At 57.6% G+C, this 20,999-nt stretch overlaps 3 protein-coding genes across 21 annotated transcripts in view; 2 read left to right on the top strand and 1 right to left on the bottom strand.

Moving 5' to 3' along the window:
• Positions 1-2,008, top strand: part of PHF21A (PHD finger protein 21A) — a 189,344-nt gene extending 187,336 nt beyond the window's left edge. For all 13 annotated transcript variants that reach the window (XM_061201655.1, XM_061201647.1, XM_061201657.1 and 10 more), the window contains one exon: positions 338-2,008. In XM_061201655.1, the coding sequence (XP_061057638.1) occupies positions 338-607 (270 nt within the window). In that variant the 3' untranslated portion in view covers positions 608-2,008. The remainder of the gene's footprint in view (positions 1-337) is intronic.
• A 3,263-nt stretch (positions 2,009-5,271) lies between these two features.
• Positions 5,272-11,114, bottom strand: LARGE2 (LARGE xylosyl- and glucuronyltransferase 2). Of its 5 annotated transcripts, none has more exons than XM_061201640.1 (15): positions 10,786-11,114; positions 10,532-10,691; positions 10,332-10,447; positions 9,910-9,992; positions 9,607-9,730; positions 9,187-9,358; positions 8,955-9,059; positions 8,355-8,467; positions 8,161-8,286; positions 7,906-8,061; positions 7,619-7,779; positions 6,923-7,201; positions 6,457-6,606; positions 6,159-6,354; positions 5,272-5,959 (listed from the first exon to the last, which is right to left on the bottom strand). In XM_061201640.1, exons 2-15 carry the CDS (start codon positions 10,626-10,628, stop codon positions 5,402-5,404), a joined length of 2,436 nt encoding a protein of 811 aa, XP_061057623.1. In that variant the 5' UTR covers positions 10,629-10,691; positions 10,786-11,114; the 3' UTR covers positions 5,272-5,401. The 5 variants fall into 5 exon arrangements, with proteins under 5 accessions (XP_061057623.1, XP_061057624.1, XP_061057626.1 ...); XM_061201644.1 differs by having other exon boundaries at positions 5,599-5,903; XM_061201641.1 differs by lacking the exon at positions 8,955-9,059.
• A 3,649-nt stretch (positions 11,115-14,763) lies between these two features.
• Positions 14,764-20,992, top strand: PEX16 (peroxisomal biogenesis factor 16). 3 transcript variants are annotated; one of them, XM_061201636.1, is made up of 11 exons: positions 14,764-15,193; positions 15,405-15,440; positions 16,279-16,355; positions 16,712-16,845; positions 16,978-17,078; positions 18,026-18,106; positions 18,250-18,402; positions 18,492-18,564; positions 18,694-18,813; positions 20,267-20,331; positions 20,831-20,992. In XM_061201636.1, exons 1-11 carry the CDS (start codon positions 15,082-15,084, stop codon positions 20,887-20,889), a joined length of 1,011 nt encoding a protein of 336 aa, XP_061057619.1. In that variant the 5' UTR covers positions 14,764-15,081; the 3' UTR covers positions 20,890-20,992. The 3 variants fall into 3 exon arrangements, with proteins under 3 accessions (XP_061057619.1, XP_061057618.1, XP_061057620.1); XM_061201635.1 differs by having other exon boundaries at positions 16,939-17,078; XM_061201637.1 differs by lacking the exon at positions 18,492-18,564 and having other exon boundaries at positions 16,939-17,078; positions 18,250-18,376.
• The last annotated feature ends 7 nt before the right edge of the window (positions 20,993-20,999 follow it).

The following is a 20,999-nucleotide window of genomic DNA, read 5'->3' as shown; positions in this document are numbered from 1 at the left end:
AAGGTAGACGCATACCCAGACCTGCCCAAACCAGCTTCAGCCCAGCTGTGAGAGCTTTTCCTTAATGCCTTTTATTTTGTAGTATTATAGTGGTAGTTCATGTTTGGTTTTAAGTCCTAGTGTCAAGTAGTGGGCTTTTAAACCACTCACTTGCCCTCTCTCTCTTGCCTCTTGGGCCTCCTCCTTCCCTTGGGTAGCAGCAGCCACTCCAGTGTGGAGCAGAACAAGGTCTAGGGGCCGCACACTAGTCAACAGGGATTCTTTTATCTGGAGAGGGCTGCCAGGCCTTTCAGAAGAGCCGGAGGCTCAGTGCCACTGCCCTTCTCATTGGCTGCAGAAATGCATGGAAATGAAGAACACCATCCTGGCCCGGCAGAAGGAGATGCACAGCTCCCTGGAGAAGGTAAAACAGCTGATCCGCCTCATCCACGGCATCGACCTCTCCAAACCTGTAGACTCTGAGGCCACTCTGGGGGCCGTCTCCAACGGCCCGGACTGCACTCCCCCTGCCAACGCCAGCACCTCCACGCCGGCACCCTCCCCGCCCTCCTCCTCCTCCTCCCAGAGCTGCACAGCGAACTGTAGCCAGGGGGAAGAGACTAAATAACAGAGCCCTGCTAGGAGAAGCCACGGGATCCCAGTGGCAAGGAGAGCAAAACACTGAAGACTCTAGACAAGCAAAGCCGGATTTCTTCTGGAAAGTACAGAATTCTTTTGGTTCTTTGGTTCCAGAGAGAGAGAAGATGCTTGTGCCGGGTGGCACCAGAGTTTGCCAATTGATCCTTCTTATTCTGTGTGTACATGCAAAGACTGGACCACGCCACATGAAACCGTGCCAGCTGGAGGCTCTGGGCCAGCACCACGCCAAGTGGATAATACACTTGCTCTCCCTGTTACACGCCAGTGTGTGCCTGCGGCAGCCCCCACCGCCACCGTGGGCTCGCTTTTGTTTTGTTGGGTGGGGAGCGGGGACGGGCCGAGGGGGGGGAGCAGGTTCCAGACCCTTATTTGCTGAGCTGTTTGTTTAGGTAGAGAAGACAAGTCCAAAGAGTGCGTGGGCTTTCCTGTTTCTAAACTTTCACTACTATAAAACCAAAAAGAGGAAATCGAGATTTAACCAACCCCAGTGCCCAGAGGAAGGGATGGGGAGGGGATGGGAGGGAGCTGGGGTGGGGAAAAGTATATCAAATAAGCAGTATTTCATATTGTCTGGGGCGGGCACAGTGCACGGAGAGATGGGACACCAGGAACAGCCACCGGGGTCTTCTCCGGAGCACTCCGCTCCCCCACCCCTCCCCAAGCTCCTTCCCTGCTTTGGCAAATCGGCACTGTCCCCGTGGATGATCGTCCCGTGGATGATCCGGTTACCTTCCCTCTCCAAGAACAAGCAGACCCAGGCCTCAGGTGGCCCTTGCCCGGGGCAGGGAAGAAGGGTGTGTGTGTCAAGGAAGGAAAAAAGGTGGATCAGTGATTTTACTTGAAAACAAGCTCCATCCCTTTTCTATATTTATAAGCAGAGAAGATCCTGAGCGAAGCAGCACGCGACCCAGGTGTGTGTGAATTGAATGGAGACGTTGCTTTTCTCTTTTTTTTTAAATTTTTGTTTCTGTTCTTTCTTCTTTAAAAAAAAGTTTTATTTTGTTGTTTATTTTACTTTTTTGGTAACAAAAACTAAAATAAGGAATAGAGAAGCTGTTTTTCAGGCTGACAGTCCAATTAAGGGTAGTCGAGACCTTGCATGGTAGAATAGGAATCATAGTGTCAGTGAGGTCCAGTGAGTCTGTGTGAGTCCTTGTGTCATCGTTCGGGGCACTGTTTTTTTATGCAAGGGCAAAAATCTTTGTATCTGGGGGAAAAAAACAACAAACAACTTTTTTTTTAATTAAAAAGGAAAATAAAAGAGATTGAGGTCTTCCTAGTGTTACTTAAATTAAGATCAAGGTAAGAAACATTGTAAAAAAAAAAATTACAAAAGTGCTATTTGTTTCCTAAAAACAGTGATTTCTATTAAAAAGGTGTCAGAACTGGAGAAAATGCTGTGTAGTTATAATTTTTTAGCACAGAACCTGCTGAACATGATGACATTTTGCTGTGTTTGTGTCTCAAGACGGGTGGGCTAGTCTCCATGATTTCTGTCCTCCGGACGGCCGCAGCCCTGACGAGCAGGGGCAGAGCTCTCCCACCATTCTCCCCTCCTCAGAAAAGACTGTCCTCTCTTCTTGGTGCAGGGATCTGGGCTCCTGTTTCTGAAGCCCACATGGAGTGTGGATGGTGTCAGGGCGCCCCTGTTGTCTCCTCGGGTTTCGCTAGAGCAGAAGGCTGGTGCCGAAATAAGATCCCTTCCTTTGGTGCTGCTCTCGGTCTTTCAGCCACCAGCATTGTGAGTGCCTGGGGGACAGCTTCGAAGGAAATGGCCACTGAAGCTCATTGGTGCCCACACACCCCGGCTTTGGTGGAAGGGTGCAGGGGGCAGGCTGCATCAGCCCTTGGTGCTTAGAAAGAACAAGGGAGTGAGATGTCTTGAGGGGACATGGTGTCTCTGAGACAGAGAGCCCAGGGTGGCCTCTGTGTCTTCATGTCTTCGAAGAGAGACTGCTTTCTCTGCCAGCTGCTTTCTCTGCCTGCTGGCTCCAGTCACCGGAGATAGGAGTTTACTCCACTTTGCCCACCCACAAGCTTCCTGGGTGACCTTTGGCTAGAACGCGGTGCTTGCCTTGGCTTGGCCTGTCTTCTTCTTGGGAAAAGCGGGGTTCTGAAAGGCTCAGACCATTTCTATCATCTTGCCTTGTGGGAAATAAATTTTGTCAAGTGTGTGCTCCCGCTGGAGACCTTTTGCCCATTGCGCACATCTGGCCACAGGAGGGAGGCGGGGGCTCTGCACCCCCCCCCGCAACCCCCCCTCCCCCCCGCCCCGGCACTCCCAGAGCATCTCTCCCAAGCCCGTCCCCTAAGGGCCAGAGCCTAGGAGGGGCGGAAAAGGGGCCAGTAGTTTCTCCCTCACCTAGTTAGGCCCAGAGAGACAGAGATGGATCCTGAAAGCAATTGCAACAGAGAAATACTCCTTAGGTAAAACGTGTATCATCTCTACCAACCATTTCCGTTCATCTTCCTGGGATGTTAGAAGAGGGGATTAAGAGGGGCTGTACAGGCCTCAGAGTCAGGACCTGGCTGCAAGGTTGCCTGAGGGGGAAAGAAAGGAGCTCCCTTTCCTCATGCAAAAACCCAGGTGCTATGTCTAGTCAGGGAGCTTTGGGAGATGCCTGGACTAGTTGGAGGAATAGTTGGCAGAGGTTCAGAGCCCAGAGGCGGGCTGTACGCCCTGTCTTGGAGCCCTCCCATTTGACTTGTCTGGGCCCAGAGGCTGGAGGTTGCCACATAATACCTATCCTCTTGAAAGCAGTGGGAAACTGTGATCACTAGAGGCCTTTGCTCAGAAAGGAGCTGCCTGGGGGTTCTTGGGGGTGGGAGGCAGGGCTAGGAATTGACCAGGGTTTTGCCAGCTGCTGTGAGCAGTCACACTCTGACCTTGCCTAGGGTTGGGGTATGGATTCTTCCTCAAGTTCAGACATAAGCTGTTGTGCAAGTCAGCTAGTATGGAGTTAACAATGCAACCCTGCCCCCGAACCTGCATTCTGGACTCAAATTCCCAAGCACCCCTTACTGCAAAGAAAGGGCCCTAGTCACCCAGTCTCCTCCTCCTTCACTGTCCTGCCAAGAGAAGACCCTCTCCGTTCCGCCAGACCTGTGGGGTCCCTGTGACCACCTGAGACACACATTCATGACTGCCCCACCGGAGCTGCCTCTCCCTCCCTCTCCCTCTTTCCCTTCTGCTGCTTTTCCCCGTGCCCCATTGTAGCTGCTGACAGACACACCTGAGAGCAGCTGGCCTGCAGTCACTTCAGAGGCCAGAGAGCGGCTGGTCTGGCTCTGGGAAGGAGCTGCCCCCCGGGCCCTGGATCAGGACGCCCCTTGTCAATCCCGTGGCTCAGGTGACGTGCCCTGGAAACGGTGAGGTCATGTTGCTGTCATCATCCCTGCTCACGTTCTTGCCAGTGTGGCCTGCAGGTCCTTTTTCTTTCACGGAGCCTGCTGGGTCTTGTCTCAGCGCTGCTGAGCTCCTCCAGAGTTCTGCTTTCTTCCTTCCTTATTGGGTCCTTTTGGCGCAAGCCTGCTGGTCGTGCCTGGCAGGGAGACCAAGCTTGGGGCAGCCCCTCGTGGGCCTTACCTGTGTGGGGCCTGTAACGTGGCCGTGGCAGCCTCCAGCTGGCGCCATGTGAGTGCCCGGTTTCCCGACAGGCCCGCCTCTGTCCCCGCTGCTGCTTGGCTCAGGCTCGACAGGTGGTGTGAATGGGAGCAGTTGCTCGCCCCACACCTCTCCTGTGAGGGTGGCCACGTATCCAGCTCTCCTCAGTCTCCACGTGTGCAGCTGCCTCTCCAGCCATCTCTGACACTTACTCTCTTGGGGCCAGCGGAGCCTCCTTGTGCTCTCATGCCACCCACGACTCACACAGTACGCTCAAAAGTGGCTTCCTCCCTTCCCTCCCTTTTAGGGTTTGGTCTTTCTTATTTATCCAAAGGGCTTAATTTAGGAGGCTTTTACCCCAAGGGGCAAAAGGCTCTTTGGTAGTAGGATGGATGGTGGCCCAGCTACATTTTCCAGGCCCTGGGTTCTCCAGATTCCATGGCTTCTGTTGGATGGAGGCAACCTTGCTCTGTCTAAAAGACTGGGGACCTCACCCCCCAGCTGGGCACCCTTGGCAGGAAACAGGAGACCCGTTCTCACCCTGACTTCAAGCCGTCTTCAGTATCAGCTCCTTTCCAGGAAGTGAGGGGGTGGCCTCTGAGAAGATTCCTCTTGGCCTTCCCACCAGAGTAAAGGGGAAGGAAGCTGACCCCGGTGGAGCTCTTGAAAATAGCCCTTGTAAAGGAAGAGCAGGGCTCACAAATTCACTTCACTCCCCACTCCCAAAGGCTCTTCTTCCCTGAGGACTTCACCGTCCCCTCGGCAGTCTCTGGCCCCTGCTCCTCTCTCCGGTGTCATTGGGTCCTCAGCCCAGGGTAAGCTGCAGTCAGGCAGGACAGGACGGGCAGCCGGAGGTCAGCAAGCTCTGAGCAGAAAAGAGCCAGCCAGCTCCCAACCTGTCTCTTGTCCATGCCCTTTGTGATTTCAGTCTTGGTAGAACTTGTATTTGGAGTTTTGTGCTTCAAAGTTTTTGTTTTTGTTTGTTTGATTTTTGTTTTGAGGGGGTGGGGGGGATACAGAGCAGCTGATCAATTTGTATTTATTTATTTTAACATTTTACTAAATAAAGCCAAATAAAGTCTCTGAGACTCATGGTGTTGGGTTTGGGGCAGGGGAGGGTAGACAGGACACACTCCAGTCCCGGCCTCCATGCCAGATTCAGCACCTCCCCAGGCTCACTTCCTCATGCCTCAAACCAAGAGGAACATGAAAAGGAACTGTTAAAAACTTTACTTGTGAAAAAGGGATGTCACAGGTGAGGATGCAGGAACCAGCCCCAAACCAGCTGGGGCAGAGGAGCACTAGACCCCAGCCATAGGATAGCAGCAAAGGGAGGCCCCGTCCCAGCCCTTCCCACAGAGACCATAAATAATTTAAATAGCAGGGAGGGTGGGGCGGCAGCAAGGTTGCTCCAGTGTCTGCAGGGAGTGTGCCGGGGGCAGGTGTGAGGTCAGGTGGGGCCTCGGGGCTGCTGCAGGGCAGTGAGGTATTTGAGGGCAGCTGCCCCGTAGTGGCGGGACAGATCCTGGTGGAACTCGTCCTTGAGGGCCTGGAGGCAGTCACGATAGGTGGGGCTGGAGCGGAAGCGGGAGATGTCCAGGCTTGGGGCGTGCGGCAGGTGGATGATGAAGGCCTCGGGCAGCACCAGCAGCTCATATTCCTGGGGGGGTGGGGCACGCGGACAGTCGTTGCCTGGGCTGGAGGGAGATGGCAGCTCTGGGGAATGGGGAGCAGATTTATTCGATAGCCGCTAAGAGCCAAAGTCAGGGCCAAAGGTAGACGGCTTTAGTTCTGCAGAGGGGTGGAATGCCTAGTAGTGCTGCCTAATGGTGCAGTGTGCCCCACTGCGGTATAGTGAGCTCCCTGAGCCTGGAGGTATTCAAATCAAGGCTGGAGACAACGAGGTGCCCTTTACCTGTGCATCCAGCTCCACGACGTGGGCCACCTTGTTCCAGCCGAAGCCCACAAAGCGGGGGTCGTAGCGGGGGCAGTCACGTGGCACCACCACATAGGGCTCGTAGTCGGCTGCCCACTGCACGTGGTATGGGGCCTGAGCCTCTCGCCAGTGGGCATAGTCTGTGGGCGCGTGACCCCGGGGCCACTCATGGTACCTGTGGGGCAGGATAGGGCGGGGAGCCAGGCTGAGGCTAGGAGCTCGCGGCTGGAGGGGATCAGTGTGGGGAACCCCGGGGCAGGGCAGTGACCTCTCGTACCTGAAGGTGTGGAGAGACCCAGCGTCCAGCAAGGCCAGCAGTTCGGCCTTGGAACTGGGGAAGCTGAAGCGGTAGTGCAGTGTCTCAAATGCGGGCACCACCAGAGCTGCCTTCCGCCCGCTGCCCAGCTCCAGCTGCTTGATGGAGGCCCTGAGGATGGAGCACCCATGAACAGGAGAGAACTAGGAAGGCTCTGCCTCCAGCACTGGGCCCAGTGGTTCTCTTACTTTTATTCGTTGAGGACCCGACTTCAGGGGCCAGCTCACCCTGAAGCCCACTAGACACACGTGGAGCTGCTGTGGGATCAGGTCCCAGCCTGTCACTCTCCTAGGCAGCCCAGAGAAACGACATGGCCCCCACCCACAGCCCAGAAGGGAGCAGGGACACACTCGCCAGGGTCCTGTGGGTGCTCCCCCGCCCCGTCCACATCCACTCACATGCCATTCCTCTCCCTCCTCTGGCCTACCTGAGGTAGTTGTAGAGGGAGTAGGCAGGCAGGAAGTCAATGTCACTGAGGAAGACGTAAGGCGTGAGGGCCTGGGCCAAGGCCACGTTGCGAAGCTGGTTGATGGGGTAGAGGGGACCTTCACGGTACACCACGTGGTAGGCCACATCCTGCCGGGCGGAGAGCACCTCCGAGGTCTCCACGAAACGCAGAAACTGCTGGGCCTCTGCGTCTGTCAGGTACAAGGCCAGGCTCATGGGGCCCGGCCAGTGCCTGCACAGGGCTTCCAGCATCTGCAGCCTGGGGTGAGGGGAGTGGTCAGCCCAGGGAGGGCTGGGATACCTCCCGCGTTAGCTGCCACAGACACCCCCTCAAGTGACTTGCTGAGCACCTTCCAGGCGCTTTTTTGACATGCTCTTATTTAATCTTCACAACTACCCCACAAGGTGGGTACTTTCTCATTTGACAGATGAGAAAACTGAGGGCCAGAGATATTAAGCCTTGCCCATGGTCCCACAGCTACGGAGGGGCAGTTCCAGACATCTGAATGATTCCCAAAGCCCAAGCTCCTTCCACCATCTCCGGTGTCTCCAACTCCTGGAACTCCTCAAGCATCAGGCAGTAAGAGCTCTTCCTTCCACCAGGTGGAACCCTCCTCTCGAAACCCCCAGTCCCAGACCACACCGTGCTCCCTGGGGCTGCCCTCGGCACCCTCACCGGTCCATGGAGAGCTGGGCCACCAGGGTGACATCGTGGGGCTGGGGGGGCGGTGGCTTGTGGGGCAGGAAGGTGATGTGCACACGGTGCACAGTGAGCTGCTGCCGCCGGAACTCAAAGCATGCGTCCTCCTCGTCCAGTTGCGCCAGGGCCCGCTGCAACTGAGGGGATGGGGGAGAGGAGGACGGGCTGGGTGGGGCAGGCGGACAAGCCCCAGACAAGGCCGGGTCCCACCAGAGCAGAGGGGTAGAGCCTCCCCGAGGGAAGGAAAGGCGGCTCCCTCTCACCTGCTCGGCCCCAGGAGGGGGCGGGCGGGGGCACCCAAAGAGCTCTCTCCGCAGCAGGTTCCCATCGTACTCCAGGAAGGTCAGGTAGAGGTTGCGGAAGGATTCCACATGCTTGTTCTTCACGCGAAGCTTCTTTGGTGAGTTCCAGTGGATCACCTGGGACCAGGGAGGGCATCGGCGGGGGGGATGGGAGCAGGGAGCAGGAGTCCCCATCCTGGGCCCATCACCACCACTCGGTCCCCCTGCCCCGTTCACCTTGAGGTCAGACGCCTCTGAGTAGCAGCGCTCAGCCAGCGTGTGGTCTGACAGTTGCACGTTCCAGACGCAGGGCAGGGGCCGCACCAGCCACGGGTGCTCCTTGATTATGGCATTGAAGATGTCCTGGGCAGAGACAGCCATCACATCTCGGCCCAGAGCCTGCCCCACCCCCCTCAAAAGCTCCCCCAGACCTGGTCAGCCAGTGAGGTGGCAGGCAGGGTGAGAAGCTCCCGCGTGGCTGTCAGCTTCCACATCTGCTCCCAGCCAGCCTGCCGGAGCCGGTCCAGCCGCAGGAGGATCACGCCTGCTCATGGGGAGAGGTTGTCATGCCCACCTGGGATGACCAACTTCTGGAGCCAGGGCTCAAGAAAGTGTCTTTTGAATGCTTTTCTTGTGACATGTTGGTATTTTCTCACTGTTCAGACGTGAGCATGTACTAGCTCTATCAACAACTAATCCTCTTGGGGGTGAAGGGGAGGCAAAGCACAGCTTACAGAGCACCTCCACAACCATCTTCTCAAATTTGGTGATCCCAGGGCTGGTAAAGTCACCCCCATTTAATGGATGAGAAAACTGAGGCTCAGAGGAACCAAGTGATTTGGCCATAGTCATTCAGCATGTACAGACAAGGTTGGAACTGTGATTTCTGGCTCTTCTCCCAGTGTTCTTTCTACAGAACCGTTCTTCCTGGGGGGTCTTCCAAGCATTCTGTGCCCTAACCAGCCCCTGGGGCCCAAGGACCAGTGGCCGCCCCTCCTGCCTCTCCCCCCCACCCCCCCCACTGTCCCCACCTGTGTTAAATCCCCGGCCCAAGGCAGGCCAGGGCCTGTGATTCCTCCAGAGGTTGCCGAGGTACCAGTCGCTCTGGTTCTCCACGAGACCAATCACTTGTTTGTCTGGGAGGGGAGGGCACGAGGGAGCTGCCTGAGGCTGCCACTGGACCTCGGCTCAGGGCTAGGCCACAGGGAGGCCTGCATGGGCCAGGGAAAGGGGCTGACTGGGGTGGGGTCCCAGGCCTCTCACCAGAAAAGTGAGCAAAGAGTGCCCAGAGCTCTGCAATGTTGGAGGCAAAGGTGACATCTGTGTCCAGGACAATGACACGGGCCAGGTCAGGGGGCAGGGCGCTGGGCAGCACTAGCTTCATTAGCCCATAGAGGCCAGAGTAGTGCTTGTTGGGTATCCAGGAGACCTGGGGCTGTGGGTGGAAGGACAGGGCATGAGCCTGCAAGAGAAGGGCCTACGAGTGCCAGAACATACTCAGGTGACACAGGGGGAAGAAGGGATGGGCCCCAGGAGGGTGAGGGATTTGAGCTTCAGTAGTTGTGATGGGACTGGAGGTCCCAGGCAGCTCTAACCTGTTCTCCCCGTGATCCCCACAACCCTGGGAGGAAGGAGGGGGCTGGGTATGGCTGGGGAGGGGTGCAGAAGGGCCAGGGCTCCTGCCTTGAGCTCATCAGCGTTGTAGAAGCTGATCCGGACAGCAGGCACCATCCATGTGTGAAAGAGCGTCTCCAGGATGTTCCTGGCCACGGCGTCAGTCACCAAGTGGAGGTGCAGTGGATTTTTCCTTCAGGAAGGACAAGGGAGGAAAGCTGAAGGCCCCAGAAGGAACTACACGGGAGAAGCCCTACCCTTCGAGGGGCTCAGAAGTGGCAGCACCAACTTCTGCCAAGAGCTTTTCTGTACCCAGCTCCGGATATTCTTACAACCACCTTCAGGGGAGGAGAGGGACACTGCTGGCTGTACCTGTAGAAGAGCATGGACTTCACCAGGGTGATGACGTCTCTGCTGGAGTTATGACCCGCACACACGATAGCCACCTGCAAGAGCTGGGAGGGGACACCAGGTCGGCAGCAGCCTCCTCCTCCCCTCGACGGTAAGCACATGGTTGGGCTCACCTGGCCCAGGGCAGTGTAGCCCCACCCGGCATCACAGCTAGGCAGGAGTGTCGAGGGGGACTCCGCAGAGTGGAAGTACACCCCCTCATTTCACAAATGGGGAAGCCAGGCCAGGAGAAGGGGAGGTGCGAACTCCAGGCGCCCCCAGCTGGCCGGTCAGTGCCAGAGCCCACACCAGGTGTTGGGATTCCCACAGGTGTCCAGGTCCCTGGGCTGGGGGCGCGGCGCCGCTGAGATTCCCGCCGCCAGGGGCCGTGCGCACCTACCTACCTCGCACTTGGGCGGTCGCGGCCGCGGCGGGATGCAATCCGAGCCGTTGCGGCCCCCGGGGTCTGCCGGCGGGTCTCCGTCGAAGGCAGCAGTCCCCCGCGGCCGCGGCCGCTCGTCTGGAGACACACGTGGCGTTAGCGACCTGGGTAAGGATCCCGGGCCAGCCCCGCCCCCACTCGCCTCCCGCTCGGTGCGCTCACAGTCCAGGTCCCCACGGAACAGGAGGAAACCGATCAGAAGCAGCAGCAGCAGCAGTGCTGCGGCCCCCAGCGCCCGGGGGCGCCCTCGGGGCAGCATGGCTGTGGGCAGGGGGTGCTCACGGCGGGGCGCGACCCCGGGCTGTGGGCTCCATCGCGGGCCCTGTGGACCAGGGAGGGAGAGAGGAGAGTCAGCCTTGGGCGGTGGGGCCCGACGGCCACCCGATCTTCTCTCCCGCGCTGAGTCGCCACCTCACCTGCTCCAGCGGCTTGGGGATCCCGACCTTACTCTCTCAGAAGACGGCTCGGGTGCAGGGAAAGGGGAGATGAAGGAGCAGGCCAGCCCGGTCGGAGCGGGAGCCAGCCCCGCCCCCAACCTGGGTTCAGGTTTCATCTCCGCTTGGCTGAATCCGAAGGGGCGGGGAGACCCCTCCCCGGGGTGGGGGGGAGAGAGAGGCCCCGCCCCGCCCCTGCCCGGGCTTACGAGGACCCCTACAGCGGGGGAGGAAACCCGGGAACCCTCAGGATGGCTGGAGGGCTTGGGGGCAGCCACCCAGGAAGGACCTGTCCCAACTACCTGCTCTGAGCCCATCCCCCTCTTCCCTAACCCCATCTCCTCCCCCGAACCTTCCCTTGCGGGAGGGGCCGTATCCCCAGACCCGGGATCAAAGGAGTAGCCCGAGTTAAGAGGGAGGGGGCGGGCTGGAAGGCCGGGCCTCACGGGTCCGGACACCTGCTCAGGGGGCGGGAGGCGGGGCCGGCCGAGACTCGCTCAGGAGAGCAGTGGAGCATTTGGAGTCCCCGCTTTCCTCCCCGTCTGCTCCACCCCCACTCAGTCTAGGTGTCCTGGCAGCATAAAGCGGCCTTGTGAAGGTCGCCTCCTGCCCGGGAGTTGGCGAGGGGCCTCACTGACTCAGGCGGCCTGGGCTTCCTGGGCAGGGCCGGGGATCCCCAACCCTTCACTAGACCGTCGTGAATGTGCCTGGCGCCCGGCCTGGATCTCTTCCTTTCCCCTCCGACCTTCTGCCCTGGAGGGGTTAGGGGACGCTCTGGGCTGCGAACAAACAACCACGGTTGACTGAGCGTGTATGCTTCTGTGCCAGGACCTTTGCTGAGGTTCCACAGCCTCATTGCAATTAACCCTCACATCAGTCCTGTGACACAGGCATGATTCTCCCCGCAGAGCTGAAGTGACCTGTTAGAACGCCCTCTGGCCCCTCCTGCGGCTCTACCCTGCAGACAGAGTTTCAGTGCTGCTCCTTCATAAGGGTTTCCTGCCCTAGAATCCTGCCTGGATTCTGTCAGATTCTCACAAGGTAGGCCTCTCCTTCCACATCCCTTGGTTTATATTGTTTTCCTAGCACTCCTTACAAGTTGACCTTATTGACTTGTTTATAGCCTATGTCTCCCCTAGAAGGTAGCTGCTCCCTGGACTGGGACCCCAGCACCCAACCAGGGCCTGTAAGTATGTGCTGAACATGGATGGGGACTCACTGGACCTCACTGTGACCTGGAAAGGGGTTCAGGCTGTGTCCTTCAGCCCAGCTTCCAGCTATAAAAAGTGAGGGTCTGAGAGGCCCCAGCCCCAAAAGAAGTTGTGGCAGAGCAGCCCAGCCTGAGACCCCTCCCCGCAAGTCTCCTGCTCTGAGGCCAGGATGCCTTTCTCTGGGAAATGGGGAGTCTGCAAGGAAGGTCTGGCTTTGGGCCTTTGGAGGCCAGGGGCAGTGGTTACCATGGAGACTGATGTGGCTCCTCATACATCTGGGAACTGAGAGGACATGAGGGGATGTAGGGTCCACCCATGCGTCTGGAGCTTTGAGCCTCCAGTCCCCTAATCCTCATCTCTAGCCTGGAGATGGGGTGGGTGTGGGTGAATCCCTCCCCAAGCCCCTCAACAGAGACTGCGGGGGTTAAATGTAAGAGAGCAGATAGGGTACAGGGGAGGGCCTGACCAGGGAGTTTGTGGAGGGAGCTGGGTCTGCAGAGTGACGGTAGTCATTCACAGTGCTGGCCCCACCCCTTGCTCAGCCTTACCACTCAGGGGACATTGAGGTGCTGAGATGCTTGCTGGGCCTCTGAGAAATTCTTCTGGGGTGTGGAGGGGGAAAGGGAGATAGGCATGGGCATATGAAAGGGTGCTGGTCTTCTAGGCCTGAGACCCAGCTCTGCCCAGGACTTCGCTGTGTGACATTAGACTAGTCAGGCCCCCTCTCTGAGCCTCAGTGTCCACATCTGAGCTAGACCTGTTGGACTGGTCTAGCTCTCTTCCCCTGTGGTTCAGGGCAGAGTGAAGGAGGCAGGATCAGGTCCAACCTGCCCAAAGGCCCTTCAAAGCCCAGCCAGGTGACCAAATCCAGGCAGGGGCCCAGTAGGGCGGGTTTGCCCTGGGAACCTCCTGCACACACGACCACTCTTTGTCTCTGAGACCTAATCAGGCACAGGATCTGAAGAGGAAATTCAGGCAGCCCTGCTGCTGCCAGCCTGGCTGAGCTCATGATCCCTTCCTTCCCAGTCCTGAGGGAGGGAAGAGAAACAGGCTCCATCCCCAGTGTCCCTTATATTCTGTCCAAGGGTGTGAGGGGTGGGGGGCTGCCCCTCTGTCTTCCATGCCTCTCTCCTCCCCAGAAGCACAGGACCACCAGCCCTGGGAGTGCCGAAGAAACCGCACAGTCCCCTTCCTCATTCTCTCCGCAGCCGCAGATGGAGGGGCTAGAGGAGTACCACTGATGAGGTTTGGGGAACAAGTTCATTAAGATGATGAGATGTAGGGAGGAAGGGAGAAAGAGCCCCACACTAAATGCCCTGAGCGCTGGTCTTAATCCCAGTTGCTAACTTGACTTATGACCAAGTGGCCTCAACAGTCGCTGCTCTTGCTGAGCCATGGACAGTAGGAGACAGGGCCCTATCACAGGAGACTCTCACTGTGGTCTGTTTGGCCATGCCATGCTGTGTGACCTGAGACAAGTCCTTTCCCCTCCTTGGGCCTTTTATTCCCCATCTGTGAAAAGTAGTTCACACCAACCTAGCCAGGTTGCTAGGAGGAGTCAAGTGTGAGTGAACCTGGCACCCAGGAAGTGGTGGAAAATGGTGTAGATGATGCCCATGGCCACCTCCTCTGTTCTCCAGGACCTTTGCCTCTCCTTAGGCGCTAAGTCTTCATTGCTTGGCATGGGTAGGGAGAGCAGTTACGATTCGATTCCCCACCTGATATAGAAGAAAACTAAGCTGGGGAAGAGGCTTGGAGGAGGGAGTGCAAGGATGACCTGTGGTTTCTTGGTGGGTGTGTTAAAATGCCTAGATTCTGTGGTCAGACTAGACCAGGATTCCAGTCTTGACTGGGTGTTCTTAAGCGGATCCTTTCCTCTTGTGGAGATAGTATCTGGTGGAGCGGATTAGGTAAAACAAAGTAGTACAGTACTATTCTCAGAGTACCATAAACCTGCGGTCCCTGTCCCCAACGGCGCAGCCCCGCGGCCTCAGCCATGCCCCGCCCCTTTGCCCACAGCCAATCGGCGGCTGCCTCCCCAGAGCATCCGTTCCCTCTACCTCTGGCCGCTCCTCTCCCGCCGCCGCCCCTTTCGGGGAGGCTGTCCCGTTTTGGAAGAGATTCCTTGGAGACGCCCCCATTTCTTGGGGAGCAACTGAGAGCCGGAAGGTGCACCCGAGGGCCGACAAGCGCTTTGAGGTTGATCCCGAGTTCAAGGGCCAAGTCTGCCCTCTAACCATTTTACAGATGGGGAAACCTGAGGCCCAAGGAAGGGAAAGTCCTGATTAAGGTCACCCTGAGCCGAGAGCAGAAGCCCGGGCCAGGGTTTTCTCTGTGAAGATGGGACTGCGGGTGCGCGCTTTTGGGGGGGGCACAGTTCTTGTGGGTGCTGGGGCCGAAGCCGAGGCACTAACGGTGCTGGCTAGGGGATCGTGAGTGCGTGGGAGGCTGGACTCCTCGCTGCCTCAGTTTCCCCAGCACTACCTCTGGTGGGGGTCGGGAGACAAGGCAACTTGCCAAACGCGCGCCTGCACACAGTCCGACTGTCCTTAGGCTGTCCCTGCACCTCCCCAAGTCTGACGGAGGCTCCTTTCTGCGCGCTACCTCTCAGCTCTTCAAAATCCAGTCCTCCCGTTCGAGCCTGTCGGCGTTCTATTGGAAAGACTTTAGGCTTTTGGTCTCCACTCTAGAATGAACTGTTCAGACTGACGCGGGAGCGTTCCTGGAGCTATAACTGCGCAGGCGCAAGGGCAGCCAACCCGGAAGGCGGAAGAGCCGGTTAGGACAGTTGGGGTTGGGGGCGCAGAGTGTGTTAACCAATGACCTGAAGGAGTAGGGAGGGCGAGATTAGGCCCGGAGTTGCTTAACGCTACTCTGGTGGGGGGTGATTTACGAAATGGGGTGAAGAGTGCTTCAATGGCCCTCCAAGTCACCATTCTTCTGGCCCGCGGAAGTTAAGCAACGCAGAGGCGGGCCTGAGACCGGAAGCAGGAAGGAGTGCGCAGGAAGCAGGGCGCCGTAGCCAGTCGCGCTGTAGTTCCGTGGGTCTGTCGGTCCCGAGGGCAGGATGGAGAAGCTGCGGCTCCTGGGCCTCCTCTACCAGGAGTACGTGACTCGTCACCCGGCCGCCACGGCCCAGCTGGAGACGGCAGTGCGGGGCCTCAGTTACCTGCTGGCAGGTGCCACCCTGACCTTTGACCCATCCCTTCGGGACTCTGACCTCTGACCCCACTGGCCACCTTCCCTGCGGAGTCAGGGTAGTGATCGCTCTGTTTGAGAAGTTCCTTCCAGGTTCCCGGGCGTAGGGCGTAGGGCGGAAATGTCCAGGGACCCGAAGCCGCGGGGTGAGGCAAACTCTCACCGACGCCTCCTTCTGTGCTTTCTCCCCAGGTCGTTTCGCCGCTTCGCACGAGCTGTCAGAGCTGGGTGAGCCGGGCTTTGGGGCGAGTGGGGGGCGGTAGGGTGGGGGAGGGCTCTCCAGGGAGGTGACCACCCCGTTTCAGACTTACCGTTAGCTCATCCTGTTCTGTGACTGAATCAGACAAGGGTACAGCGTCCACTATCCTAGGTCTTCCATGTATGTCCCCATAGTTGAGAGACGTGTCTGGGGACCTTGACTGGTCAGGAGGCTGAGTGAAGCACCCTTTCTGCTTTTGCCCACTTAATCCTCTCTACAGTCATGTGAGGTGGGTACTGCTGTGGTCCTCATTGTCCAGTTAAGGGAACAGACGTTTAAATGAGGTTAAGGAACAGCCACTGAAGGTCCCAGAACCAGGATTCAAACCCAGATCTCCCAGATTCCAGACTCCCCAGACTGTAACTGCCTCAGTGGTGTTCACCCAGTGAGTACAGGAGGTACAGGTTCTGAAAGGATGAGCTAGGTTTTGAAAGGTAGAGATGGAACAAACTTTCAGGGGCAGGCTGCAGAGAGAGAGCAAAGGCCAGGAGGTGAGACTGCACATCTGTGTCTATTTGGAGCATGATGGGCAGTTCTGGGCAGCTGGATGACCAGTGCTATCCAGCAGGGCAGTAGCTGGTTTGTCATAGAGTTCAAACCATCCTTTCTTGTTCCAGCCACCCACCTGAGAGATCATTTTGGGGAGTGTGGAGTTCTGAGGAAGTGGGTGGGGAGACATGTTGGTTTCCGCATAGTGTGAGGGTGGCTGAGCACAGCAGGTGACAGGTGATCCCTGCCGCACTAGGGAGAAGGTGAGAGGGTGGAGGCTACAGAGCCAGCCTCTCACGGCCACACTCTACCTCTCAGTGTACTCTGCCTCTAACCTGCTCGTGCTGCTCAATGACGGGATCCTACGGAAGGAGCTTCGAAGAAAGTTACCTGTGGTAAGAATTGTGCCAGGAACTGAGGATGGGAAGCATGGGGGCTCGGGAGCAAAATAGTAACCACCAGCCCCTGTGTGTAGCACGTGTTATGATCTCATAGAGTTACGAGACGAGGCTGCATCCATCTGAGCCTCAAGCCGTCGCATTAGGTGAAGTGTCCAGGTGTTAGGGTGCCCTTATCAGGTGAAGAGACTGGGTTTCAGAGGGTAGAATAGCCTTTCCCAGCGGGAGAACTCAGGCTTACACACTTAGTCTTGGAAGGAGGAAAATCCACATCTTCTGTCAGAGGTGTCCCCTAGGGGGAGGGGCTGAAACTAGGGGGAGCCCCCTGACCCCTTGGCCTGGGGTTCTTGCAGTCCCTGTCCCAGCAAAAGCTGCTGACATGGCTGAGCGTGCTGGAGTGCGTGGAGGTGTTCATGGAGATGGGGGCTGCCAAGGTGTGGGGCGAAGTGGGACGTTGGCTCGTCGTTGCCCTCATCCAGCTGGCCAAGTATGTTGGGAATGTGGGGGGCCAGCCCTGGGTGGGGGTACCTGAGCTGTACAGATGGTGTTCAGCAGAGCAACCCTGACCCCTGCTGGCTAGCCACCTCCCCCCGCCAGCCTCGCCGTACTCCCAACCCAGGGCTGTACTGCGGATGTTCCTGCTGATCTGGTTCAAGGCTGGCCTCCAGACCTCACCCCCCATCGTTCCACTGGACAGGGAGACCCAGGCACAGTCCCAGGGTAAGCTGCTTCCCTCCTCTGGAGTGAAACGGGGCATGGGACTGATCTGTAGATTTAGAGCTGACCAAAATGAATATGGCATTTTCATTTGTGGAGCACATCTATCCCCGTCAACTCATTTTGTTTTCATCACCCTGTATTTTAGAGAAGAAAAAGAATGATGAGGTCAGAGGCAGGATTAGATCTTAAACTCAGGACTTTTGACGTCAGAGTTCTCATTCTTTTTTGTGGGCTGCAAGAAGAGGGCACAGAGCATCAGTGGGAGGCAGGGGTCTTGCCAGTCTTGTCTCTGGGCCTGGTTCTGTATCAAGAGCACAGCCTCATGAGGCAGGGTACCCAGCAGATCTGTCCCTTCAAGGCTTTGGGCCCATCAGCTGTTGGCCTCTGGGCCTTACTCCCCTGACTTTGGGTGGGAGCAGTTCTTTGTTTCTCTTCCTTTCTCTTCATGGTCATGTTGAAAGCAAAGCACTGAGAAGATATAGCCCCTCGTTTTTTTTGTTTTTTGTGTGGCCGTGCAGCGCAGCACACGGAATCTTCGTTCCCTGACCAGGGATTGGACTCACGCCCCTGGCAGTGGAAGCGCAGGGTCTTAACCACTGGACTGCCAGGGAAGTCCCAATATGGCCACTTTGGTGCTGTGGTGCCCATAGACCAAGGGTCTTCCCTGCCTTGTTCCAGAGCTTGGGAAGCCTTGGTTCTTGGCTGGCTCATCTGCCACAGGTGATTACTGGCCTTTCCTCAGGCTGGGGAGGGCTGCAGAATGCTCCCCACTGTGGACAGGTCCCAGCCCCAGCGTCTGCTGTGGTGTCCTTGACTTAGCTGCTGCTCTAGTACAAGCGTATCCATTCTTCCCTTAGCCCACAAGCGTTCACTGCACGCACATTCTTTGCAGGCTCTGCTGGAAACATGTCCCTCTGACAGTAAGACGTTTTTTCTGTTCCTTCTAGATGGTGACAGCAGCCCTGGCAGCCGGGAGCAGTCATATGTGGGGAAGCGGTCAAACCGAGTGGTGCGAACTCTCCAGAACAGTAAGTGTAGGATGTAGCCGGATGAGGCACCTCGGTGCTGAGGTCAGCATGGGCCTGAGGGCCTGGCTTTCATCACTGCCTGCCCTCCCCCTGCCCCGCCCCGGCTTGGGCCTGGCTGCTCATCTGCTGCCCTTGTGTTCTAGCTCCGTCTCTGCACTCAAGGCACTGGGGAGCCCCCCAGCAGCGGGAGGGACGGCAGCAGCAGCAGCACGAGGAGCTGAGCGTCACCCCCACCCCGCTGGGGCTGCAGGAGACCATCGCAGAGTCCTTGTATATTGCCCGGCCCCTGCTGCACTGTATCTTTGGCCTGGGGTGGGGTTGGGATAGACAGGAGTGGGCAGGGCGGGCCACGTGCTGGAGACATCCTTGACGCCTTGGCCGTCAGTGCTCAGCCTGGGCCTATGGGGTCAGCGGTCGTGGACACCCTGGCTCCTGTCTGGTGTCGTGGATGTGACCAGGTGAGCCTGGGCCTGCCTGGGGGCTCCATTCCCTCCGCCGGGCTTTGTGCTGCAGGCCTGGCCTCACCTGGGCAGGCAGGGGTCCCTGTTCCTCCTGTTGCTGGTCCTAACCTTGTCCCCTCCCCCCAGCCTGAGCCTCCTGAGCGAGAGGAAGGGCCTGACCCGGAGGGAGCGGCTGGAGCTGCGGCGCCGGACCATCTTGCTGCTCTACTACCTGCTGCGCTCCCCGTTCTACGACCGCTTCTCTGAGTAAGGATCCGGCCCCTAGAATGGCAGGGCCCACCCTCGGCGAAGCAGAGGGGAGGGAAGTGGGTCACGGTGCCCCACCCCTGTTCACGCCTTGCCTTCCCCCCTCCTTCCCTGATCTGGGTTCACTGAGCACCCGCTATGTGCTGTTCTGGGTGCGGTCACTCCCTGATTTCTCGGGGCCGTCCGCCCTGTGTGCAGCTTAAGCTGTTGTTGGTAGGCAGCTCACTGAGGGCAGGGCCACTGGGATCATGGGCGTGAACTTTCTATCAGTACATCCTTGGCTCACTTGCCCATCGTCCTGTCAAGTAGTTGGAATTATCCCCACTTCTCACAGGAGACGCTTGAGGTTCAAAGAGGTTGGGAAACTGAAACGGAGCCACTAGCCAGTGGCAGAGCCAGATTCCACATCTGTGTTCTCTCCTGGCCTGTCCCTGCCTTGCCCAGCCCTCACTCCATCCCCTGTGAGGGTCCAGAGCTCCCAGCCACAACCAGACAGAGAGAGGCCTGCTGGGGCCGAGTCAGGGGTGGCTCGGGGCCAAGTCTCCCAAAGACCTCTCCTGAGGTCAGACCGAGATTTGACAAGGGGTCCCTGTACAGCGACTGGGGCTGTGAGACAGACTGGAGGCTCCCGGGACCCCCTCTGTCCAGGTCATAACAAGTACGCTGCTTAAAGTCTGGAGTGTTCAGTTGCAATTGTACTTAACGTTCTGTCCGTACAACCTCTGTTTATTTTCTGAGTAGAAAGTAAGCTTAGGTCATGTTTAATAACCACCTGAGTGAAAAAAACTGCCTGGCACTTCCTATTTTCAGATAAGTTTAGAAGCTCATAAGGTACTAAAGCCAAATCCTATTCCATCCTCTAGAGGAAACATTCTGGAGACTTATTTGGATCATATGACCTCCCCCCTACAGATTGCTTGCACTCTACAGAGGAAACATTATAGCCCCAGTATCTCATTAAACTGAGGAGTTGGGAGACGGTAATTGCAGAGGTGGCTTCCCAGGCTGCAGACCTCCAGTTTGGCTCGGTCTCCTGCTGACCTTACCAGTCCAGCACCCTTAGGGCAGTGGCCCGGACTGAGAAGGGTCCAGAAACCCGTCAGAGAAATTTCTTGTTTCCCCAGAGGACAGGGAGCAGGGTGCTGAGGGGCCTTTGGGGTGTAGGCTGGGAAGAGAGCATCTTCCTTCCCCTTTTTTTATTGTCACACAATATAGTGTCTAGAGCCCGGTTGCTTTCCAGTTGTGGGCTGAGGTGTGAGCTTTCCAGGCGTGTGGCTGGGGGACGGCAGGACCAGAGGTCTCGTCCTTCTGTCCTAGAGGATGTCCTTGATCCACAGAGTGACTTTCTGTCCTCGGAGATGCACTGCCTTTAGTCAGGTAGTCAGTGGAGGCTTCTTAGCACCTGCATTTGCAGGGACCCATACCGCCTACTCAACCTGCTCCTTTCTTGCAGGGCCAAGATCCTCTTTTTGCTCCAGCTGCTGGCAGACCATGTCCCAGGCATTGGCCTGGTCACAAGTAAGCATGGGGCGGAGGTGTGATGATTATTGAGTGTGTCGGATCTCACGTGTGGCCCATCACCCTGTTTTCTCGTTGTCTCCTTGTAGTATGATTCTTGGCACAGTTGGGAGAGGGAGCCCGGGAGGTCAGGTTGGGTGGGTGACAGCTTCTCGGGTGATATGAGACTGGCTTCTGTGGGTGGAGACTGTATGGCGGGAATGAAGCCTGCTGGCTGTTTGGAGATCCCACCTCAGCAGAGAGGCACTGGGCTGGGGCCGTCAGCATGTACAACTGGACAGCCGTGTGGTTGCTCTGAGCCTGAAACTCCTTGTCTGTAAACGAGGACAGAGATCACTGCCAATGCTGGGGGAAGAGGTGGGAGAGTTGGGGGCTCCTGCCATGTGGATGGGAGCAGCTGTATTTGGGCAGCAGTGGCTCAGAAGGGCCCCGGGTAGAGCAGAGCCAGGTTGGAGTCTGGCCCTCAGCCCTGAATTTGTTCCTCTCTCTGTCATTGCAGGGCCACTCATGGATTACTTGCCTACCTGGCAGAAAATTTATTTCTACAGTTGGGGCTGACAGACATTCCACAATTGGGGTGTGGGGAAGGGCAGGGGGTGCCTCAACCCTTCAGTCCCCTGGTCCCCTCTGCCCTAATAAAACTGACTCTGGCAGTGTCCAAGCCTGTG

Source organism: Eubalaena glacialis, chromosome 10, assembly GCF_028564815.1.
Source record: "Eubalaena glacialis isolate mEubGla1 chromosome 10, mEubGla1.1.hap2.+ XY, whole genome shotgun sequence".
Lineage (NCBI taxonomy): Eukaryota > Metazoa > Chordata > Mammalia > Artiodactyla > Balaenidae > Eubalaena > Eubalaena glacialis.
This window is presented reverse-complemented; position numbering and strand designations above follow the sequence as displayed.

What these genes read in the sequence shown, in the direction of transcription:
- LARGE2 (XM_061201640.1), bottom strand. Translation starts at nt 10,628, where the DNA reads ATGCTGCCCCGAGGGCGCCCCCGGGCGCTGGGGGCCGCAGCACTGCTG. An exon ending in AAGTCCATGCTCTTCTACAG is followed by an intron (nt 9,731 to 9,909) that starts GTACAGCCAGCA and finishes TCCTTCCTGAAG; the next exon opens with GAAAAATCCACTGCACCTCC. An exon ending in CCACCTCACTGGCTGACCAG is followed by an intron (nt 8,287 to 8,354) that starts GTCTGGGGGAGC and finishes GTCTCTGCCCAG; the next exon opens with GACATCTTCAATGCCATAAT.
- PEX16 (XM_061201635.1), top strand. Translation starts at nt 15,082, where the DNA reads ATGGAGAAGCTGCGGCTCCTGGGCCTCCTCTACCAGGAGTACGTGACT. An exon ending in GGTGTCGTGGATGTGACCAG is followed by an intron (nt 18,565 to 18,693) that starts GTGAGCCTGGGC and finishes CCCTCCCCCCAG; the next exon opens with CCTGAGCCTCCTGAGCGAGA. An exon ending in AGGCATTGGCCTGGTCACAA is followed by an intron (nt 20,332 to 20,830) that starts GTAAGCATGGGG and finishes CTGTCATTGCAG; the next exon opens with GGCCACTCATGGATTACTTG.